The 18,553-nt window shown below is 40.3% G+C and overlaps 1 protein-coding gene across 2 annotated transcripts in view; it reads left to right on the forward strand.

Annotated features, from left to right (window-relative positions):
* The first annotated feature begins 308 nt into the window (after positions 1-308).
* The window catches only part of tox3 (TOX high mobility group box family member 3), a 77,529-nt gene continuing 59,284 nt past the window's right edge, over positions 309-18,553 (forward strand). The window contains exon 1 of one of the 2 annotated variants that reach the window (XM_061814940.1): positions 309-383. Coding sequence is in view for 1 of the 2 variants with exons in the window: in XM_061814939.1 (XP_061670923.1) it covers positions 5,844-5,945 (102 nt within the window). In the remaining variant the exon portion in view is untranslated. Of the gene's footprint in view, positions 384-5,272; positions 5,946-18,553 lie in introns of those variants that run through there. The other variant, XM_061814939.1, reaches the window with a different exon arrangement.

Below are 18,553 nucleotides of genomic sequence, written 5' to 3' on the forward strand. Positions count from 1 at the left end.
CACTATTTTCTTTGCCATGGACCCAGCGGTAGCGGTGCTACTAGCAGCAAAGGGAAAAGGAAAGTTATGCCAACCACAGTGGATTTAAGGAATGAGATAATCACTATGTACGAAAATTGGGGTGCTGGTTTGTCACGACTCGCTAACGATTATCGTATGGCTAAATCGATTATTTTGACTATCCTAAAGAATAAAAATGTCATAAAAGGAAGCTATCGTTGCCAAAGGAGTGATTAGCATTACAAAGCAAAGGCTTCAGATCATAGAAGAAAAGGAAAAGCTACTGAAGAATTACCCAATCAAATCATGGAGGCTGACTTTGGTGTAAAACTTCCTCCTGACCTCCCGAGCCCCTCCGATGCCATCACACTGTGGCCAAAAAGGTAAGGGTAACATTTAAGTTGCTTTAAGTTTATGCATTTTTTAAAATTGTTTAAAAACAGGGTGTACAATGTTTTTACATAAATAGGCATTAAAATAGGAATTTACGATTTAAATATTGTGATAGGATTAAACTTCATAATTTCCTCTGGCAAAAAAATGTTTCAGAGGTTGAATCAAACTTTGAACACTTGACAAGAACAAATCATGAGGTTCCTAACCATTGCTTTAAAACTTTGGGAAATCTTGCAATTAAAAGGTTTCCTGACTTTTTTTGACAGCGTTCTTGTTGTTGTTGTTTCCTTTTCGGCTTGTCCCTTTCGGGGTCGCCACAGCGTATCATCTCAGATGAATGCATATATATGTTTGGCACAATTTTTATGCCGGATGCCCTTCCTGACGCAATCCTTCTCAGGGAGTGGAGCCCCCAGTGGGATACGAACCCACAACCCCTGGTGTGCGGGGAAAAGGTGGTGCACAATCACTGTCATGGTTTTGAAGGAGGGTTGTGGCTTAAAAGGTTTGTTATAAAAGTGTTTTTTGACTTTGTTGAGTGGGTGGGCCAACTCCGTGGGGACTATTAAAAGGGAAAATTTGTGAAAATCTGCAAAAACAATTTTTGAGTAGCAAAACAGATTCACAGGTCTCCCATATTGAGTTTGATGGCTTTCCAAGAAGAGTATTTGTTCTTTTGAATGTACAGACACTTGTTATATTTTGCAGACAAACATGACACAAACAAAAAGCTTTGCTTGTGGTTTCTACTCAAGGCCGATGGCATTGATATCCTTGGTTATTTGCCCCCCCCCCCTTTTTTTGCACAGAAAGACTCCTGTTTGCAAAACAGCGCACAGCAATAAAAAGCAGTATATAAATCCACTGTGAGTCAATTTATTTGACAAGTAGCAGCACTGAGGGATGTACATTGGTATGTTAGCTTCACAACTAGCTGCCAACTGCTTGTGTTAAAAAACAATATACTGTACATTTTGTGTGTTTTATCACCTTCATCTCACACCACATGTTAGATTACACTACTGTTGAAAAGCAGTGACCTATTTATTAAAACACCCAGGAAAGAAAAATCTCCTCAGAGGAGTAACCTATTTCTTAACACAATGTATTATTAATGTTTGCAGAACTTTGTAGTTTGTATTGTTTATGACTTGAAATATTGGCATAGGCACAGAGATGCATTGGCACAGGTTGTGGTATCTTAAACAAACGTAATTCAAAATAATTCTAATAACCTAATTCTAGCCTGCGGTTAAAAAAAACAAAACACCAACAGCAGTCATTGTATGACTGATAAGTACAATTAACAACAAAAAATGCAGCTACAGATACACTGACTATATAGAGACTACTAAAAATACAAAATGTAATGTAAAAGACACCATCAATCCATCGGGGAACTAGGTTTCGCCAACTTCTATCGATGTTTTATCCACCAATCAATTTATTTCATAACACCATCCATCCATTTTCCAAGTCACTTATCCTCACATGGTTCGCAGGAGTGCTGGAGCCTTTTTCAGCTAATTTTGGGCAAAAGGCAGACTACACCCTGAACTGGTCACCAGTCAGTCGCAGGGCACATTTTGAGAGCATCACTGAGTGGGAATCGATCCCACGCTGCCCACACTAAAGTAAGGCATGTGTACCACTACACCATCATGATCCACATTTCATAACCCCTGGATTTATATAGATTCATTAAACACTTGGGTTAGTGTCCAGAGATGGTGAATTTTTGGTTTTAGTTTGTTGTAAGCTATAATCTTCACTTAGACATCCATATCGAAAAATATCAACTACCGTAATCTCTGGCCTATAAACCGTAATTTTTTTCACACGCTTTCAACCCTGTGCTTTATGCGGTGATGCGAGTTATTTGTGCATTTTTTCTAACGACCGCAAGGGGGCACTCGAGCGGAAACAGTGAGACCAGTGGAATATGTGTGCCGAGGAAGTGACTTTCACCAGTATGTTTATTTTATCCAGTCCTGTTAGCGCTGCACTAGCGTTAGCGCTGTGCTCTCGTGCTGCTGCTGTGTGACGATCGTGTCTCAGTGATTTTTACCGGTATGTTTTTTTTTCTTTTAACCGGCCCTGTTAGCGCCATGCTAGCATTGGCGTCGTGCTAGCATTAGTGCCGTTTTAGCATGTTGCTGCTGTGTTACTGCCACGTCTCAGTGATTTAGGTATGATTTTTTTGTTTTTTTTTAACCGGCCCTGTTAAGTGTTCTGCTACCTTGTTGCTACTGTGTAGCTGCCGGGCTGTTTTTTTTTTTTTTTTACCAGCCCGGTTTGTCCTACCGTGTTGTTGCTACGTTAAGCTAAGCTAAGGTATTAAAACTTTGAAAACTCTTTCTGTGTACCATCGTTCTTTGTAAATATCTCGTGTTTCAATGTGGGCACTTGCGGCTTTTACACAGGTGTGGCTTATGTAAGTACCAAATGGTATTTCCTTTACAAATGTACTGGGTAAGGCTAATAATCAGGTGTGCTCTGTAGGCCGGAAATTACGGTACTTCACTCCGAGTGTGTGTAGTGGATATTTAGAATACAGCTAAGAATGAACTGACGAATTTTAATTATATATATATATATATATATACACACACACACACACACCGTGTTCATTGTGACCCTCCCTGTGTGGAGTTTGCATGTTCTCCCCGTGCCTGCGTGGGTTGAGGCTGTTTGTCTTCATGTGCGCTGCGATTGGCTGGCAACCAGTTCAGTGTCGACCCTGCCTCCTGCCCGTTGACAGCTGGGATAGGCTCTAGCACTCTCACGGCCCTCGTGAGGATAAGCGGCTAAGAAAATGGATGTATGGGTAAATGGATGGATGGACAGCCTTAACAGGTGGTCAAAGATATTAAATGGCTAAAGAATGTTCCCTTGTGCAACAGCAATGTTTGATAATAATTGAGAAACAGTGATGCCAGAGTAACTGCTGACTTGTTTTTGCTCCTGGAGGAAATTGCTGTTCAACACTCACTGTTGAATTTTTTTTTGTTGTGGTTCACTCCTGGTTCAGGGTTGTAGCTGCGCATACGCGAAACAGCCAAACTGCAATCAATGTATCACTGTATCTACTGCACTACCTGGTGGAACCACTCAGCATTACAGACGAGGTCAAATGAATGCAGTCATGATGTTGGTATGATTTGGCCAATTCTCGACCAATCTTTGGCGGGCCGGATTGAGACGGTCAACGGAAAGATGTGGCCTGCGGGCCGTAGTTTGCCCTCTCCTGGTATAGACACTGATGAGACCTGTCATGAGGAAAGGCAGAGAGACAGCGGTACTAAAGAGACACCAAGAAGCAGAGATATAGGATGCAGAAATGACCATGTTGAGGTTCTCTTTAAGTTGATAAGAAGGATAAGAAATTAAATCATCAGGGGGACAACCAAAGTTAGATGTTTTGGAGACCAGGTTAGAGAGGACAGACTTTAATGGTTTGAAGATGTCCAGTGGAGAGATAGTGAGTATAGTGGTAGAAGGATGATGAGGATGGAGCCAGACAAGAGAGCTACAGGATGGCCTAAGGCACATTTGATAGATATACTGAGGAAAGACATGAGGGCAGTTGGTCTTAGAGAGGGAAATGCAGAATATAGGCATAGATGGAAAAGGATGACGCCCTGTGGTGACTCTTAATGGGACAACCAGAAACGAAAAGAAGATATGGTTACAAAGCAAAGTGCAGAGAGTCTCTGTCGCCGAAAATGCATGGTTGCAGTTAGTGAATGGGATGATAGATCATTGCCAACAGTCTCTCAAAATAGCCACACTCTCTCCATTACAGTCATCTGTTTCCTCTCTTTGTTGCAATCCACTTCTTTGAGAATAATGTCATGTTTTTGTGGGTCAATGAAAATATTATAGTATGATATATTGTATGTGGTCTGTAAATCCAATACTGGGAATAGATGTAGAGTGTTTAATCACTTGGTGTGTGGTGCATAGTTGCCAGCTGTGTGTGTTTTTTTTTAATTTATTTATTTTTTTGCAATGCCCACACTAGTCGCCTTCGCCCGTGTACTCAGTTTGCAGCAGTGAAACTGTAATATTGAAAAGATGTGTACCAGTACATTGCAACATTGCATCACTTGGATTTGAGATTGCCACAGTTTTTGAGTTTAAGATCAAGATTAGCAGGTTTTCAGGTCTATTATGAGGAAGAGAAATGCCAACACATTCAAATTCAGAAGACAAGTTGAGTCACCTAACATTTGAACAGAGTAGGCCTACGTTTCACGGTAGTTAGAGTGTGCTGTACTTGTAAGAAATTATGCAAAGGGGTGACTGGCAAACAGCATATAATATAAACCACGCGGTGAGTCACTGTCACTCACTGTACATTTCTTGATTTTATATTTATTGAAAAACAAATATTTTTCCTCAGTCTTGTTTTTGTTTTACAGTTTGAGGTTTCACAAATGGAAAGCCTATTATCATCCAAATCACTTTTCTGATTGATCTTTCTCTCCACTTTTTAGTCCAGTATTTTTATGTGAAAAAAAAAATCATCTCAAGTTTGGATAAATCTAGAAGTAAATGTCTACGCTTTATTTTCTCATCTTTTTTCCTCAAACATCTCTGAAACAGCAGGCAATGTGGGGTACTCTGCTTTGAAATTGGCTCACTAAAACCAAGTTTACACTTCCTGTTTAGAACTTTTATGCACAGCTTGCTTTGAGGTCAATTTGAAAGAGAGAAACTCTGAGTAAAGACCGTATAGGCCTATAGTGACAAAATGTGAGTTTTTTTTAAGTACATATTAAAAATCAATATACGTCACAGGCACTTGGTTTAAAAGAGTTCTGCTTCGCTTACCAAGTGCTAAGATTAGCATCCAGTTAGCATGGGCGTGTCTCGCCATCTCGTCTCCTCCGCACTTCACCTTGTTCTCCTCTGGCGTGTGCAGTGCAGTCACAGCTTATTAGCTCGGAACAACAACACTTTTACTTCTACTCACCCGCGTGTCCGCGAAGCCATAGCGCAGTCTTGCTCGGCTATTTCTTCCACTAAGTTGTTTCAACTCGCGTGAATTTGCGTCGGGCAGACTAACTCTTAACTTTGAATCAGTGCGTTCGTGTGAGAAGGAGGAGGAGGTGGACCCCGCACTCACTCGAGCTTCGCTCACTCAGCCACTCGCTCGCTCCCTGCCGGTCTTTTGTATCCAGCAGTTGCGTGTACATGCTCGGCCACAGGCGTTCCATGAGGGGCACCTTCTTCCAGCCTTCCTGCGGGGATTCTTTACACGTAGAAGAGGGATAACCCCAACTTCCACTGCTACTTCTTGTACTGCCACCACCACCACCACCACCACCACCACTACCACTCCAGCCAGGCTCCGCGGTGCGCTTTGGATTGTAAAGTCGAGAAAAGCACCCCCGTACCCCGGTGCGCCACAGCCGCGCGACCCCACCTCCTGTCTTTTTGCCATGGATGTAGGTTTTTACCCCAATGCCGGTGGAAATGCTATTCCCGGAGACTCGCCCAACCTGGATTTCTCTCACTGTTTGGGATACTACAACTTCAACAAGGTGAGGGGGCTTGTTTGGTGATGATAACCCTAAAACACCAGCGTGCATTTCTTGCAAACTGATTTAAACACATTACATAGTACTGTACTGTATGTTTTATGACTCTAACCCCCCCCCCCCAGCTCTGAAAGCTACTCTGTTGATCTCATCTGCTTCCTGCAAGCAAACTTTTAACAAACTTTAGTGCAGTCATATTAAAATCTGCCAAGCGCAGCAAACATTTACCACCACAAACTTACCAGTAATGCAGTGCCATGCCATGATCTCATGAATGAGGTTGAGGAGCACAAGATGCCTGATGCCTTTATTGATACAAACGTGTCTAATAAAGCCATCAACGATCAATAACAGAATTCTACAATCTGCACCTCAGAAAGAAAAAAAAAAACAACAATGAGAAACAGACAGTTTCATCAACCTTGGACTTGAAGACATGACATGATGCTATCAAATATAATGAATAAATAAATTTTAAAAAGGCAAATCACAGGAGTAGTAGTTTCAATAGTAGTGCTATAGTCATTCCTTAAACAGGCATTCTAACCTCATCCAAATACTGCAATAGAAAATATGAAATGATTGTCAGACATTGTTCAATCTTTTTAGTTTAGTATTTTACATTATAGTAGTTCATTGGAACAGTAAACAAATACATGCTTTTTACAATATTTATTGCCATGATTTCAGTGACTGGTGTTACTTTTCTTTGCTCTTTGCTTTCACGGCTTTGCACAAGCTTAAGCAGACATTTTTTCACTAAAATCGTGAGAAAAAAAATTCCGGTTCACATTCAAAACAACAATAACAAAATGCAAGGGTGTGTTTGCTCCACCCCCCCCCCCCCCACTGAACACCAATTTGACAAGCCAAATAATTAACCATCCAGGAATTCTTCTGTTTACAATGGTACCAACATAGATTATTCGAGGTTGCGTGTGAATGGCGCTAAAATAATTTTCTCCAGTGGTATTATGGAATCATTTTTTTCATTTGAATGTAGTTTATCTAGGGCCTGAAGGTGGATTTTTTTTTTTAACAGAGATTTACTGTAAGTACGACTTAAATACTTTAAGTTGGCGAAAGACTGGCAATTGCCTTTCTGATTTCCAATTTCAGATTACATCTCCACCCTGTGTACATTTGTGTTAGTAAGATCTTTCTTCGCAAATTGCTTCAAACGGTTTGCCAATATCTTATCAGTTTTTAATTAAAATCTTTTTTTTTTTTAAACTCTGTTTATGGTTCATACGATAGCGTAGTTGGGAAGGGATGAAACTTATTGTGAAAACTTCCAGAGGCGGTCCTGGAACAATTGGTACCCTTTGCAACAGCCATATGTGTAGCTGAAGTGTATGCTCCCAGTGCGCAAGCTGTCGCCCATATTCAAAACCACCTCCAGAGTATTTCCATTGTAAATGCTGAAAATTGAAACCCTGCAATACATGATGGACATGCATAGACGACTTAATTGATCCCACAGCAGGAAAATTCACTGGGCTACATCTTGTTCAAAATGCAACGCAAGGGTGTTGTTAAGCTTATTTATTATTATTTTTTTTTATTTTACATAAATCACATTGTCCACATGAATTTAGGGGTCTTTTGTTTACGGCAGTCTTGAAATTTGAGGTTTTCAAGTTTTGTGATGCACACAGTAAATGCTCACTTATTGCAATATTTAGTTTTTTTTATGAGGCCAAGAAGCGTTTTATTTAGGGATATAACAATATCTACTACATATCTGACAGTTTGGTTTTATCATGGTATTAATCTCTCGATACAATCATTATTGTGATATTGTACGAAACCTCACGATATTGTGAGATGACATGGTATGGGTCTATGGATCAGGTGGGGCAAGGAGGTAAAAGCAGGAATAACAAAAAGCCCTATTTTAGTTCCTCTTCTTCTTGACGCTGACTGAGTTCTTCTCAAAAGGTTGTAGTTGTTTTTGCCTTTTTTAAAACAGGTTTTTGTGAAAAAGACGACTTCAAATTATACATTACTATCCATATTATACATTACGATCCACTTCTATCCGTTCTTCCAATGTTTTACTTTCATATACTCTACCTCCAAAACAGTGCAGTAATAATATACTTGTATACCAACGACAACAAACGTGTTCATCAAGATAAGTCCAGTAATTTAACATTATAAATTCTATTGTCATTCTTTTATTTATAATATTAGAAATTGGATCCTGTCTTCTAACAATATTTTGTTTGCCTGACTCCAAAAATTGAAGTGAACACAGGAGCACTCTTAAAGGCATAAAAACCCTTATTTTCTTTTCCTCTGATGAGTGATATTCTAGGATAATTTATAGTTCTGAGTAGCCTCTGAAATATGTCTTAATTTGAAATGTACATATTTCATTTGCTGAAAGGGAAGTATGTCGCATTCATATCTGGAGAGTATTTGTGTGGACTGGACCTATTTCAGAGTTTCATTTTTAGGACTACTGTAATGGCCGAGTGATACAAGGGGGGAATTGAGTATCGTTATTGTCTTCTGGGATGTTCTTTCACCCACAACTTTCGTCTTGAGCTCATCACTCAGTAGTATACCCCTGAAAAGTGCTGCTGGAACAATAGAGTATGCTTAAGTAATCAGTGGACCATCATTTCGACGGGGCGCAGTGGTGGGAGCCCCTGGAATGCTGACTAGTGGGGCTACTTGGTGCTATGTGGCGTAGCTGGCCCAAAATTATACAGTGGTACGATAGAGCTCCTCTCCCATTGGCTATCGCGGAAGCATATTCCTGGCATCCCATTGGGTAGGAGGGACGTCAATCTTTACCCATGATGCATTTCCTGTATCTTGGTTTGTGTGGCATGATAGTGCTTCTCTCTTGTACACTCAACTGTCAGTTGGAGGTTGTGTGCGTGGGTACATTAATACCTATGTTTTCTCTCGGCTGTCAAAGTTTGCATCCTCCTCAGTCCCCCACTAAGCTTTTGGTTGTCACTTGCCGCTGTCTTAGCATAGTGACCCAATGCTAAAGGTAAATTAACATAATTTTTATTATTGTTCTTTAATTTATGTACCTTGAATGCTCATTTTTGGGTGTGTGTGTGTGTGGGGGGGGATTGTGGGGTCGAGTGTCTCGGAACGGATTAGGATATTTACATGTACAATGCACTTCTACTTATAAAAAATTCACATGACGAAATGGCTTCCTGAACTGATTAATTTCGTATAGAGAGGTACCACAGTATTATAAGCACGACTGCCCATTGTTATATGCTGATACGGCCTGCCTGTAGTCCTGACTAGTCTCCCATTAAAAATGTGTGGCGGAATATAAAGTGTATAATATGCCAACGCAGACCCCTGACTGTTGAACAGCTGAAGCTTTGCATCAAGAAAAAATGGAAATGATTCCACCTACAAAGCTTCAAAAACAAGTGTCCTCAGTTCCCAAGTCTTGCTTGAATGTTGTTAAAAGAAAAAGTGATGTAACACAGTCATAAAAATGACCCTGTCCCAACTTTTTGGGGAATGTGTTCCAGCCATAAAATTCAAAGTTAATGATTATTTGCTAAAAACAAGTTAATCACTTTGAATATTAAATACCCATCCATCCATTTTCTTAGCTGTTTATCCTAACAAGGGACAGGGAGAGTGCTGGAGCCTACTCCAGCTGTCAACGGTAAGGAGGCGGGGCACACCCCGGACTGGTTGCCAGCCAATCGCAGGGCACATTGAGACAAACAGCCGCACTCACAATCACACCTAGGGGCAATTTAGAGTGATATTAAATGTCTTCGAGGTGTATTCAATTAAATATAGATTGAACATGGTTTGCAAATCATTGTATTCTGCTTTTATTTGTTTAACAATATCACACTTTCATTGGAATTGTGTTTATTAGCGTTTTCATGATGTTCTCAGCTCCTGTTTCCATGCAAGCAAACAATGCTGGAGCTAAAGTACAATGTATCCGTTAACTGATGTCATGTTGCTTCTTCTTTTAGCATGTAAACGTCGAGTAACTCAACAGCATCACAGCTGTTTGGAGCCAATTAGTGTATTCAACATTCAAAACAATTGGTTAAATTATTCACAATCAATTATTCAATTATTATGCTAACCCCTTAGCCAAACCACAGATGAAAAACTAATATATTCTATCAGCACTGTTTGCTACTTCCAGGTGCAGACTAAACAGTAATTGTAAGAGACCATGTACATTAGCATTATTTCCAAGAGTCATCACACTGCATACATGAGAAGCATCACTGGGGTGTTCTACTATATTTATTAGCCCCACAATGTTATGCAAAGCCCATATTTTTGGGGAGAGGTGAGCTGATGTCAGCATTGTAGCAGTGGTGATCCATCACCCTGACAGAAAAATAATCTCACAACTGATTTTTGTTGTTGTTGTAAAGTCCAAATAATGGAACAATTTTCCCAACTCTAGGGTATCAGGTCTATTTGGCCTCTGCCACTGCAAGAAAAAAATAGTTTCTGGCTTTGTCGTAATCTTTCATCAGTTCTGTTGTGGCCAACTTGTCATATGTGCCCGATTTCATCATGTCTTCATCAGCCCCCAGAGTAGGCTGCTTTGATTCGGCTTGATTTCTTGTTCTTCATTCTTTTTTTTTTTTGCCAAAATTCCCCAGGTCTCATGTAATCATCTGCAACAGTTAATTGGTCATAATGCAAAAGGAGGCTTATCCTATATCTCTTCCAGATATGATGGAAAGGGAGACAGAGGGTGGGTTAAAATGAGCACAAAGCACTTGTTTCCATGTAATGACTAACTTTGCATGGCGGAAACATGCTGTCCTTTGCATGCATCATTCAAACTGTCCTGTTTATTTCTCACTTCACTGAGAGCAGATAGGTTGATGTTAAGCATTGCTCTTTTAAATCTATTAATACACTCTGGCAGGATCTTTCGTAACAGAACAACAACAACAAAAACTCAACGCAGAGGCACTTACATGAGAGGTTCTTTTTTTAAATTGTCAGAAAAATCGAAATGAGTGACAGAGAGTTAATTAGGCACTCTAGTCATGACTGCTGGAGATGAGATGGAGGATGAATGAGCCCCTGACTTCAAACAGAAGAATAATGCTTCTGTAAAATGCTTGCAATTGGGAATTGCATCATTAGATATAATCTATAAAGTTGAATATATCTTAAGTAGCAAAATTTGGAACTTGATGAAAAAAGTTGAAAATAGATTAATGTTAAAAGGTTGTTTTGGTCGACAGTATTGAGAGAAAAAAACAGTTAAGAACAGATTTTATAGTCCCATGTAAATTCTAGAATTTACAATGATTCAATCGGCTTAATCGGTATTGACCGATAATTATCATTTTATGCTAATTGCCTTCAACGTCAATTCAATTACGTCTTTGACCGGCTCCGCAAAAGACATTTACTATGTGTACATTATATTTGAATCCAAAAGCAGGTTTAGTTTTTGTCTTGTTGTGTTTCTTTTGACAAATTATTGTAAATATCCGACAGCCAACAAAGTTATTAAAAAATCTTTTACAATACACTTGCATCAATTTTGATTGGACAAAGAAGCAGGTTGAGGTTGAAGAACTTTGTGGAGAATGGTTTATTGAGAAGGTTTTCGGAGTTGGACCTCTAAGGTGTAATCGTGGACCATCGAGATGTGACGTGCGGAAGGTGGTGACTTGAGCAGGTGGGGCCAAAAGTGCAATTGGAGAAGTTTGAGTCGCTCAGATGGAAGGAACTTCAGATGAATCTTGAGAGATTGCGCAAGTTTTGGTTGAACTGACTAGGATCAGTAATGTGCCTATGAGTTTATGGGATTTAGGCTGGAGTGAGAGGTCACTGGAGGAAAGCCAAACCGTCTAACTCACTTTGTACTCTCGCATAGGAGAGTGATGATGGGCCGCGAGGCGTTTATTCATCTCAGGAGACCGAGTTAAAGCCGTCCTGATGTCCTTCCAAATGGATTGGCCCTTCGCAGGTGATCCCAGACCATGGGACCCACCATTGCAAGCTCCTATTCCCTAAACAACGGTGGTTGGAAGCCATTACAGGCCATGAAAGGAGCCATATCACTGGCAAAGCTAGTGAAGGATTTGTGGGCATATTTAATTTGTGCTCCAGAAGGTGGGGTTGCGTGCAGCAATGCAGTGAAGGGCCAATTCCATGGACTGATTTGCCCACTCCGTTAGGCCATTAGATTGCAGATGGTATCAGGAAGACAGGCTGGTTGCTACGCACACTGTTTTACAGAACTCCTTCCATACTCGGGAGCAGAATTAAGGATCTCGGTCCAAGACGATGCTGATGGGGATGCTGTGAAGTTTGAAGATGAGATTGACAAAGTTAGCGGTTTCAAAGGCAGAGGGTAGCTTACAGAGGGGTATGTAATGGACATATTTGGAGAACCGATCAATAATAGGAAATTCATAGAGTTACCTTCAGAGGGAGGTAGGCCTTTAATGAAATCCAAGGTGATGTTGGGCCAAGCCAGACCAGGATAAGGGGGGCAGCACACAAACCAGTTCAACATATTGCTGATGATGATTTGGAAAACGGTAGTGGAGTTGGTTAATCGGAATGGCATGACAAGGTATTCAATGTGTCCGAGAGGTTTAAGGAAAACAGTTTTCATCCATCTCCCTCTCCGATACAGATGAAATGGTAGGCATTGTGCAGGTCCAATTTGGCGAATATGTGGGCATCACTAAGCGTTTCAATGCCATTCGTAGCCTCGCTGCTGCATTCTGAACTAGCTTGAGGTGAGAGAGTGATATCTTATTAATACTGAAAAGGAGTTAGATGCCACATTCTATGCTGAAGAAGATTAGAGAATGATTTAATCACTCACTGTCCAAGTGTCGAGTGATTATTGATTTTATTTGGTAAGTTAAGAAGTCTGTCGATTGTGTGGCATTCATTGTTGAGTAACACTTTCTATAAATCAGTGTAGGCAAACTAGAGAACACTATTTGGATAAAACCAGTAAATGTTAATTAAAAAAATGAATTAATTTGCGACCTGAAGAAGAACAACGAGAAATTAGCTACGCAAGTCATCTTTTGACACAACTCTTTTAAGGAACAGGTATACCAGATCTATACCACAAAAAATGAATACGAAAAGTTTTTTTTTTTTTTTTAAAGTTGTATCACAAGTTTTATTATTCAAGCAAATCATCCATTCGTATCTTTTCTACCATGTGACACTTGTCTTCAAATGGGTCGCACGTGAGTTGTAGCCTTTGCCAGGTGACTTTGGGCATACCCAAAGACTGTTCAGCACCCAATTGCTGGTTACATATAAACAAACAACTATTCACGGTTATATTCACAACTGTCAACAACTTAGTCTTCAATCAACCTAACATCCTTGTTTTTGGAAAGTGGGAGGACCTGATTAAAATCCCACAGGAGAACATGCAAACTCCAAACAGGAAGCCCAAAGCAAATATTCAAACCCAGAATATTAGAAGGTGGAAGCAGTCATGGTGCTTAATTTCCATCCATCTATGCATCCATTATCTGAGCTGCTTATCCTCACAAGGGTCGCGGAAGTGCATCAGCCTATCCTTGCTAACTTCGGGTAAGAGGCGGGGTACACCCTGAACTGGTTGCCAGCCATTCGCAGAGCACGTAGAAACAAACAACCGTTTGCACTCACATTCACACCTACGGGCATCTTAAAGTCTTCATTTAATGCATGTGTTTGGGATGTGGAAGGAAACCGGAGTGCCTGGAGCAAACCCATGCAGACAGGGGAATACATGCAAATGCCACACGAGGGGCTGCGGTTTGAACCCCAGTCCACTGAACTGTAAGCCAGACACCCACTGTTCCACCATGCTTAATTTCCTTATTTTAAAAAGATTTTAGCTGAAGTCCCACTCCGTTTCTGATATTGGGGCAGGGGACAGTGTGACCTGAAATGTTCCTAGATTTTGAGTATTTTTGGAGCATTTACTTTCAAGTTTAGACGATATTGCATTTCACTGATTGGTTGTTGGGTTGTGACTCAGGATTGTGACTCATGTTTGATTGTCTCTTTAGATCACGTTTAGCAACACCTGGTTACAGTCAGTAACAGAGCTGTTTCCAAACTTTAAATGACCACATTAGTTTATTTTTCTGCACATCCAGCATTGAGTTGTCCAATTCCGTATTATATGCATGATGTGAGACAGTGAAGGTTATGCAGTTATGTTTAAGTCTCACTGCTCTGCACAAGGCAATGTCTGGTGTTTTGTTTTTTGTAAAAACAGAATGTGATCAACTTAAATGCTGTCATGAAAGAGACCCAGTGTATCCCTCATATTTATGACCATCTGGTCTGCCCCCTCCTTCTTTTTTTCCTTAATAATGTTTCAGATACAGTATCCATTTAGTGTGGGATTTCATTGCCTTCAGGCGCAGAGAGATTGAAATTACCAACAGATGTTTTGCAAACTCTTCACCTGCTCTGGTGTGAATGCTCAAATGAACAAGAATATCACCATCGCTAGTTATAGTATGTTTATATTGAGTAAAACGTAGCAACTTTTGCTTGGAAACTCCATCGTTCTACTGGGGCACTTTAATGCTCACATGGGCAATGACACTGAGACCTGCAAGGGCATGATTGGGAAGAATGTGGTCCCTCCCTCCCTAAAACAGAACCCAAGCGGTGTTCTGTTACTGTACATTTGTGCTCATCGTGGATTGTCCATAATGAACACCATGTTCAATCATAAGGCTGTCCACGTGTGTACTTGACACCCAAGTTTGTAGTTCAATGATCGACTTTTTGGTTGTATCATCGGACTTGCGACCACATGTCTTGGACACTTGGGTGAAGACAGGGCGGGAGCTCTCAACTTATCACCACCTGGTGATGAGTTGGCTCTGATGGTGGGGAAGATGCCGGTCCGACGTGGCAAGCTAAAACGTATTGTGAAGATCTCCTGGGAATGTCTGTCAGCGTTTCAACTCCCACCTCTGAAAGAACTTTGCTCAGGTTCCGGGGGTTGCAGAGGACATTGAGTCTGAGTGGACCATGTTCACTGCCTCCATTGCCGAGGGAGCCGACTGGAGTCTTGAAGCAGCTGATAAGTACGGGCTGGCCAAGCGGAATGCGGGTTTGGCGGTTGCTGAAGCAAAAACTCGAACTCGACACTTTCGAAGACATCCTCAATTCCACCGACACGCCTTCCCATGAGGAAGCAAAGTCTGGTTTCTTTGAGGCGGTTCTCCTGTCGCATTTTCAGGAATAAAATGTGTAATTGTAATATTTGAGAATACTTGAGTTTACCATAGCTTTTGCTGTGCAATATTTTATTTCACAATCTCTCCTTCACTGCAGAAGTCTGTTTTTTGGGTTCCCCCAGTCTCTTGAATACATTGTCGCTATGACAAGGTGTCTTGTTCATTATAATTGGTTTTTAAAATGTCCCATTTTGAGTTATGTTATTTTTTTGTTTTTTTTTTTTGCTGTTTTGGAGGCACTATTTTGGAATCTGTCATTAGGTGGCGCTCTTCTATAGGGATGTTCTTGCTGCTAACTAAAGTAGTTTATACTGTATTTTCAGGTGGGCTGTTCTACGATATTATTTGCACTAAATACACTTTTACAATTGTGTGATAATGTTTGCATTTATGTTTTTTAGCCAGCTATGATCCACCTAGGTCACTCCTCTTTGTGCTGTGTAAAAAGTGGCAGTTGAAGGGTTGCAGCTGTAATTACCTGAGGCTTTTACTGGGTCTGTAAAAAGAAACTGATCCTGACACCGAGTCGTTACAAATGCGCTCACCCCCCTCCCCCAGTTCCATTGTGTTCTTTGTCCCACCTTCAGCATGGTTAGTAGGGAAGGGGTTAAAGCTTCGCCTTCACGAGTGGGCCTTGTGCATCACTCCAGTGTACACAGCTGGTGCCATTTCATTGCACACATTCTAAACATATCCAAACACAACTTAAACTCTGTGCCCGCAAAATTGCGTGTGCGTGCGTGTCTGTGTGTGTGACCTCAGAAGTTGTTTTTTTCAAGCTTCACACAGTTGACAGATCAGACTCCAGGGTGTATGTTGTCTTTTACAGCTTTTTAATTGTTCCCTGTCAGGTGCTGTAGTTTGCCAGATTTATCAAATACCCAATTTTGTCACTAAGATTAGACAAGGCTTTGTTTTAGTGCATTGTCATCGCTGCAGTACTGTCACACTGAGCTCCTGTAATGATGTTGGCGACTGACTTGTGCAAAACTGACAAGTGCACAGTAGTATCACAATCACTTTATTCATGGTACAGGAAGTATGAAGTCAACACTGCTAACTATAGATTAAAATTCTTAACAGTCATACAAAGTTAAAAAATATTTTTGGTAACCGAAAATGCTTCAGTTTTTTTGGTTTTTTTTTTGGGGGGGGGTATGTGGGAGGAAACAAGTGCTTGGAGAAAAACCACACAGGCACCGGGAGAACATGGAAACTCCACATATGGAGGGGTGGAATTTGAACCTCACTGTACTGTACATTACAGGGTTGTATGAGGTAGCAACAGTAATATATTTTTACCAAAAATTCTTTGGGTATGTCTTCATAAATAGACAATAAAAAAATATCCACATAAAATCAGCATAGGACCTCCAGTGTTTGCTTGAATTACCAAACAACCACCCAGTGACTTTGGGTTCATAGTTAAGGGTAATCAGGTTTATTAGCTTAGACGCTGAGAGCTCGCAACCTTCGGTGTCGTGACCAGAATATTGCCTGCACTCTCACCAGGAACATGGTGAGACAGACATCTTCAACAGACAACAGAAATCTTCGGTAGGGCTGCAAGAAGGAGCACAATCAAACCTTTTCAGAATTGATTATCTAGATATTCACAAACAAATCCAATATATATAGATAGTGTGTATGTGTATACACATGCATAACAATTGTAATTTTCATGTTATTTTAAGAAGTACACAATAAAACAATATTTCAGTTGTGAAGCATGACTTTGTTTCATGAATAAAATTTTTACCAAACAGACAGTCCAATACCCAAATCTCTCTTGAATTCTTTTATTGTGTCTCTTAAAATAACTTCATTACTACTTTTGTTTACTCTGGGTTTCGGGTGGATCACAAGCAGTGAAACATGCTCTGTCACCTCTCAATCAAGTTTATTTGTCATCATGTTGTCAGCAGGAATGACTTTGTGTTGTCCTTTCCAATTTTGACTCCAATTTGAGCAATGACATTGATGAAAGTGTCTCACGTCCTAAAGACTGAGCATCAAAATTTTCTCTGAAAAGTAACAACGTAACTGATTCATGCAAAGGTTTGTAGGCTAGTGACTGACCAAAGTAAAACACGTTTGCAAAATGCGGACTTAATGAATTTAATAATTTAATTTCTCACTCTAAGTCACTCTGAGTAAAACAGAACAGTGCATGCACTACAAAATAGGATCGTCCGTCCATTGTCTACAAACTTACGTTGGACAACCAAGATGTATGAACAGAAAAATATGGATTTACTCATTTAATTTACCTGTAGTGTGAACAGGAGTTGAAAGACGTTTTTACTTTATTGAGTGTTGCTGCAGTTCCTAAATACTACCGAAAGGAGTTCTGAGTATTTACTTATTTATTTATTTAAAAACTTATCAAAAATAAAGTTGCGACAGTGTAGTTGTCAATACATCAGCAACCCTATACATCAGCTATAATGTCCCCGTCCATCTTAACATGATCATACAGGAACATAGTTCTTGTTTTTTTCCCCCTCTTATTTCAAACACTTCCTTAAATCCATATTTTAAAGCCCCTAAATGATGTTTGCCCAGGTTTATTCAGTGCTATTAGTGCCTGAGCCGCCGTGTGAATCCGCAGCTGTGCATTCAGTCCACAGCTCATATTATGTCGCTTATCTCTCTGATAAGTGGTTGTACAATGTAGATATGTGGTTGTTAAGTTGGGTGCCATGCACACTGTTTCTCATCACTGGAGTGCTTTCGTAACACCCAACGTAAATCTAAAGATTGGTTTCAGGATTAAGCACAGGGAAGTATCGATTCAATGATGCATTGTAAGCGCTGACTCCAAATGTCACTGCAGTGGTTCTTCCCCATAAGAACTGACAATAAACTGTAACATCTTACAATTGTTGTGTTATTAGGAGCATAATTCCTTTTTATTTCAGTCAGGGTATTAGTTTAACAAGATAGACCACAAAAGTAGATGATAAAACGCCATAAAATGTGTGATGCTGTGCAGTTATCTGTTCTGTAAAAATGTAACTTGTGCTTTACTAGGTGATGTACAAGTCTGTATTATATTATAATAATTTTGGTCAGTTTTAGACATCAAACAAGGTTAAAATGGGTACAGGTACATGTGTATTTTAACCTTATCACTATAGTGTTACAGTCCTTGAGCTCCTGACTCTAACCACTTAATATACAACATGATTATCCATCCATCCATTATCTGTGCTGCTTATCCTCACAAGGGTCGTGGGAGTGCTGGAGCCAATCCCAGCTATCTTTGGGCAAGAGAAAGGGTAGACCCTGGAATGGTTGCTCGCCAATCGCAGGGCACATAGAAACAAACAAACCAGTTACACTCTCGATCATACTTAAGGGCAATTTAGAGTTTCCAATTATTGC

This window comes from Syngnathoides biaculeatus, chromosome 3 (genome assembly GCF_019802595.1).
Source record: "Syngnathoides biaculeatus isolate LvHL_M chromosome 3, ASM1980259v1, whole genome shotgun sequence".
In the NCBI taxonomy this organism is placed as follows: Eukaryota; Metazoa; Chordata; class Actinopteri; order Syngnathiformes; family Syngnathidae; genus Syngnathoides; species Syngnathoides biaculeatus.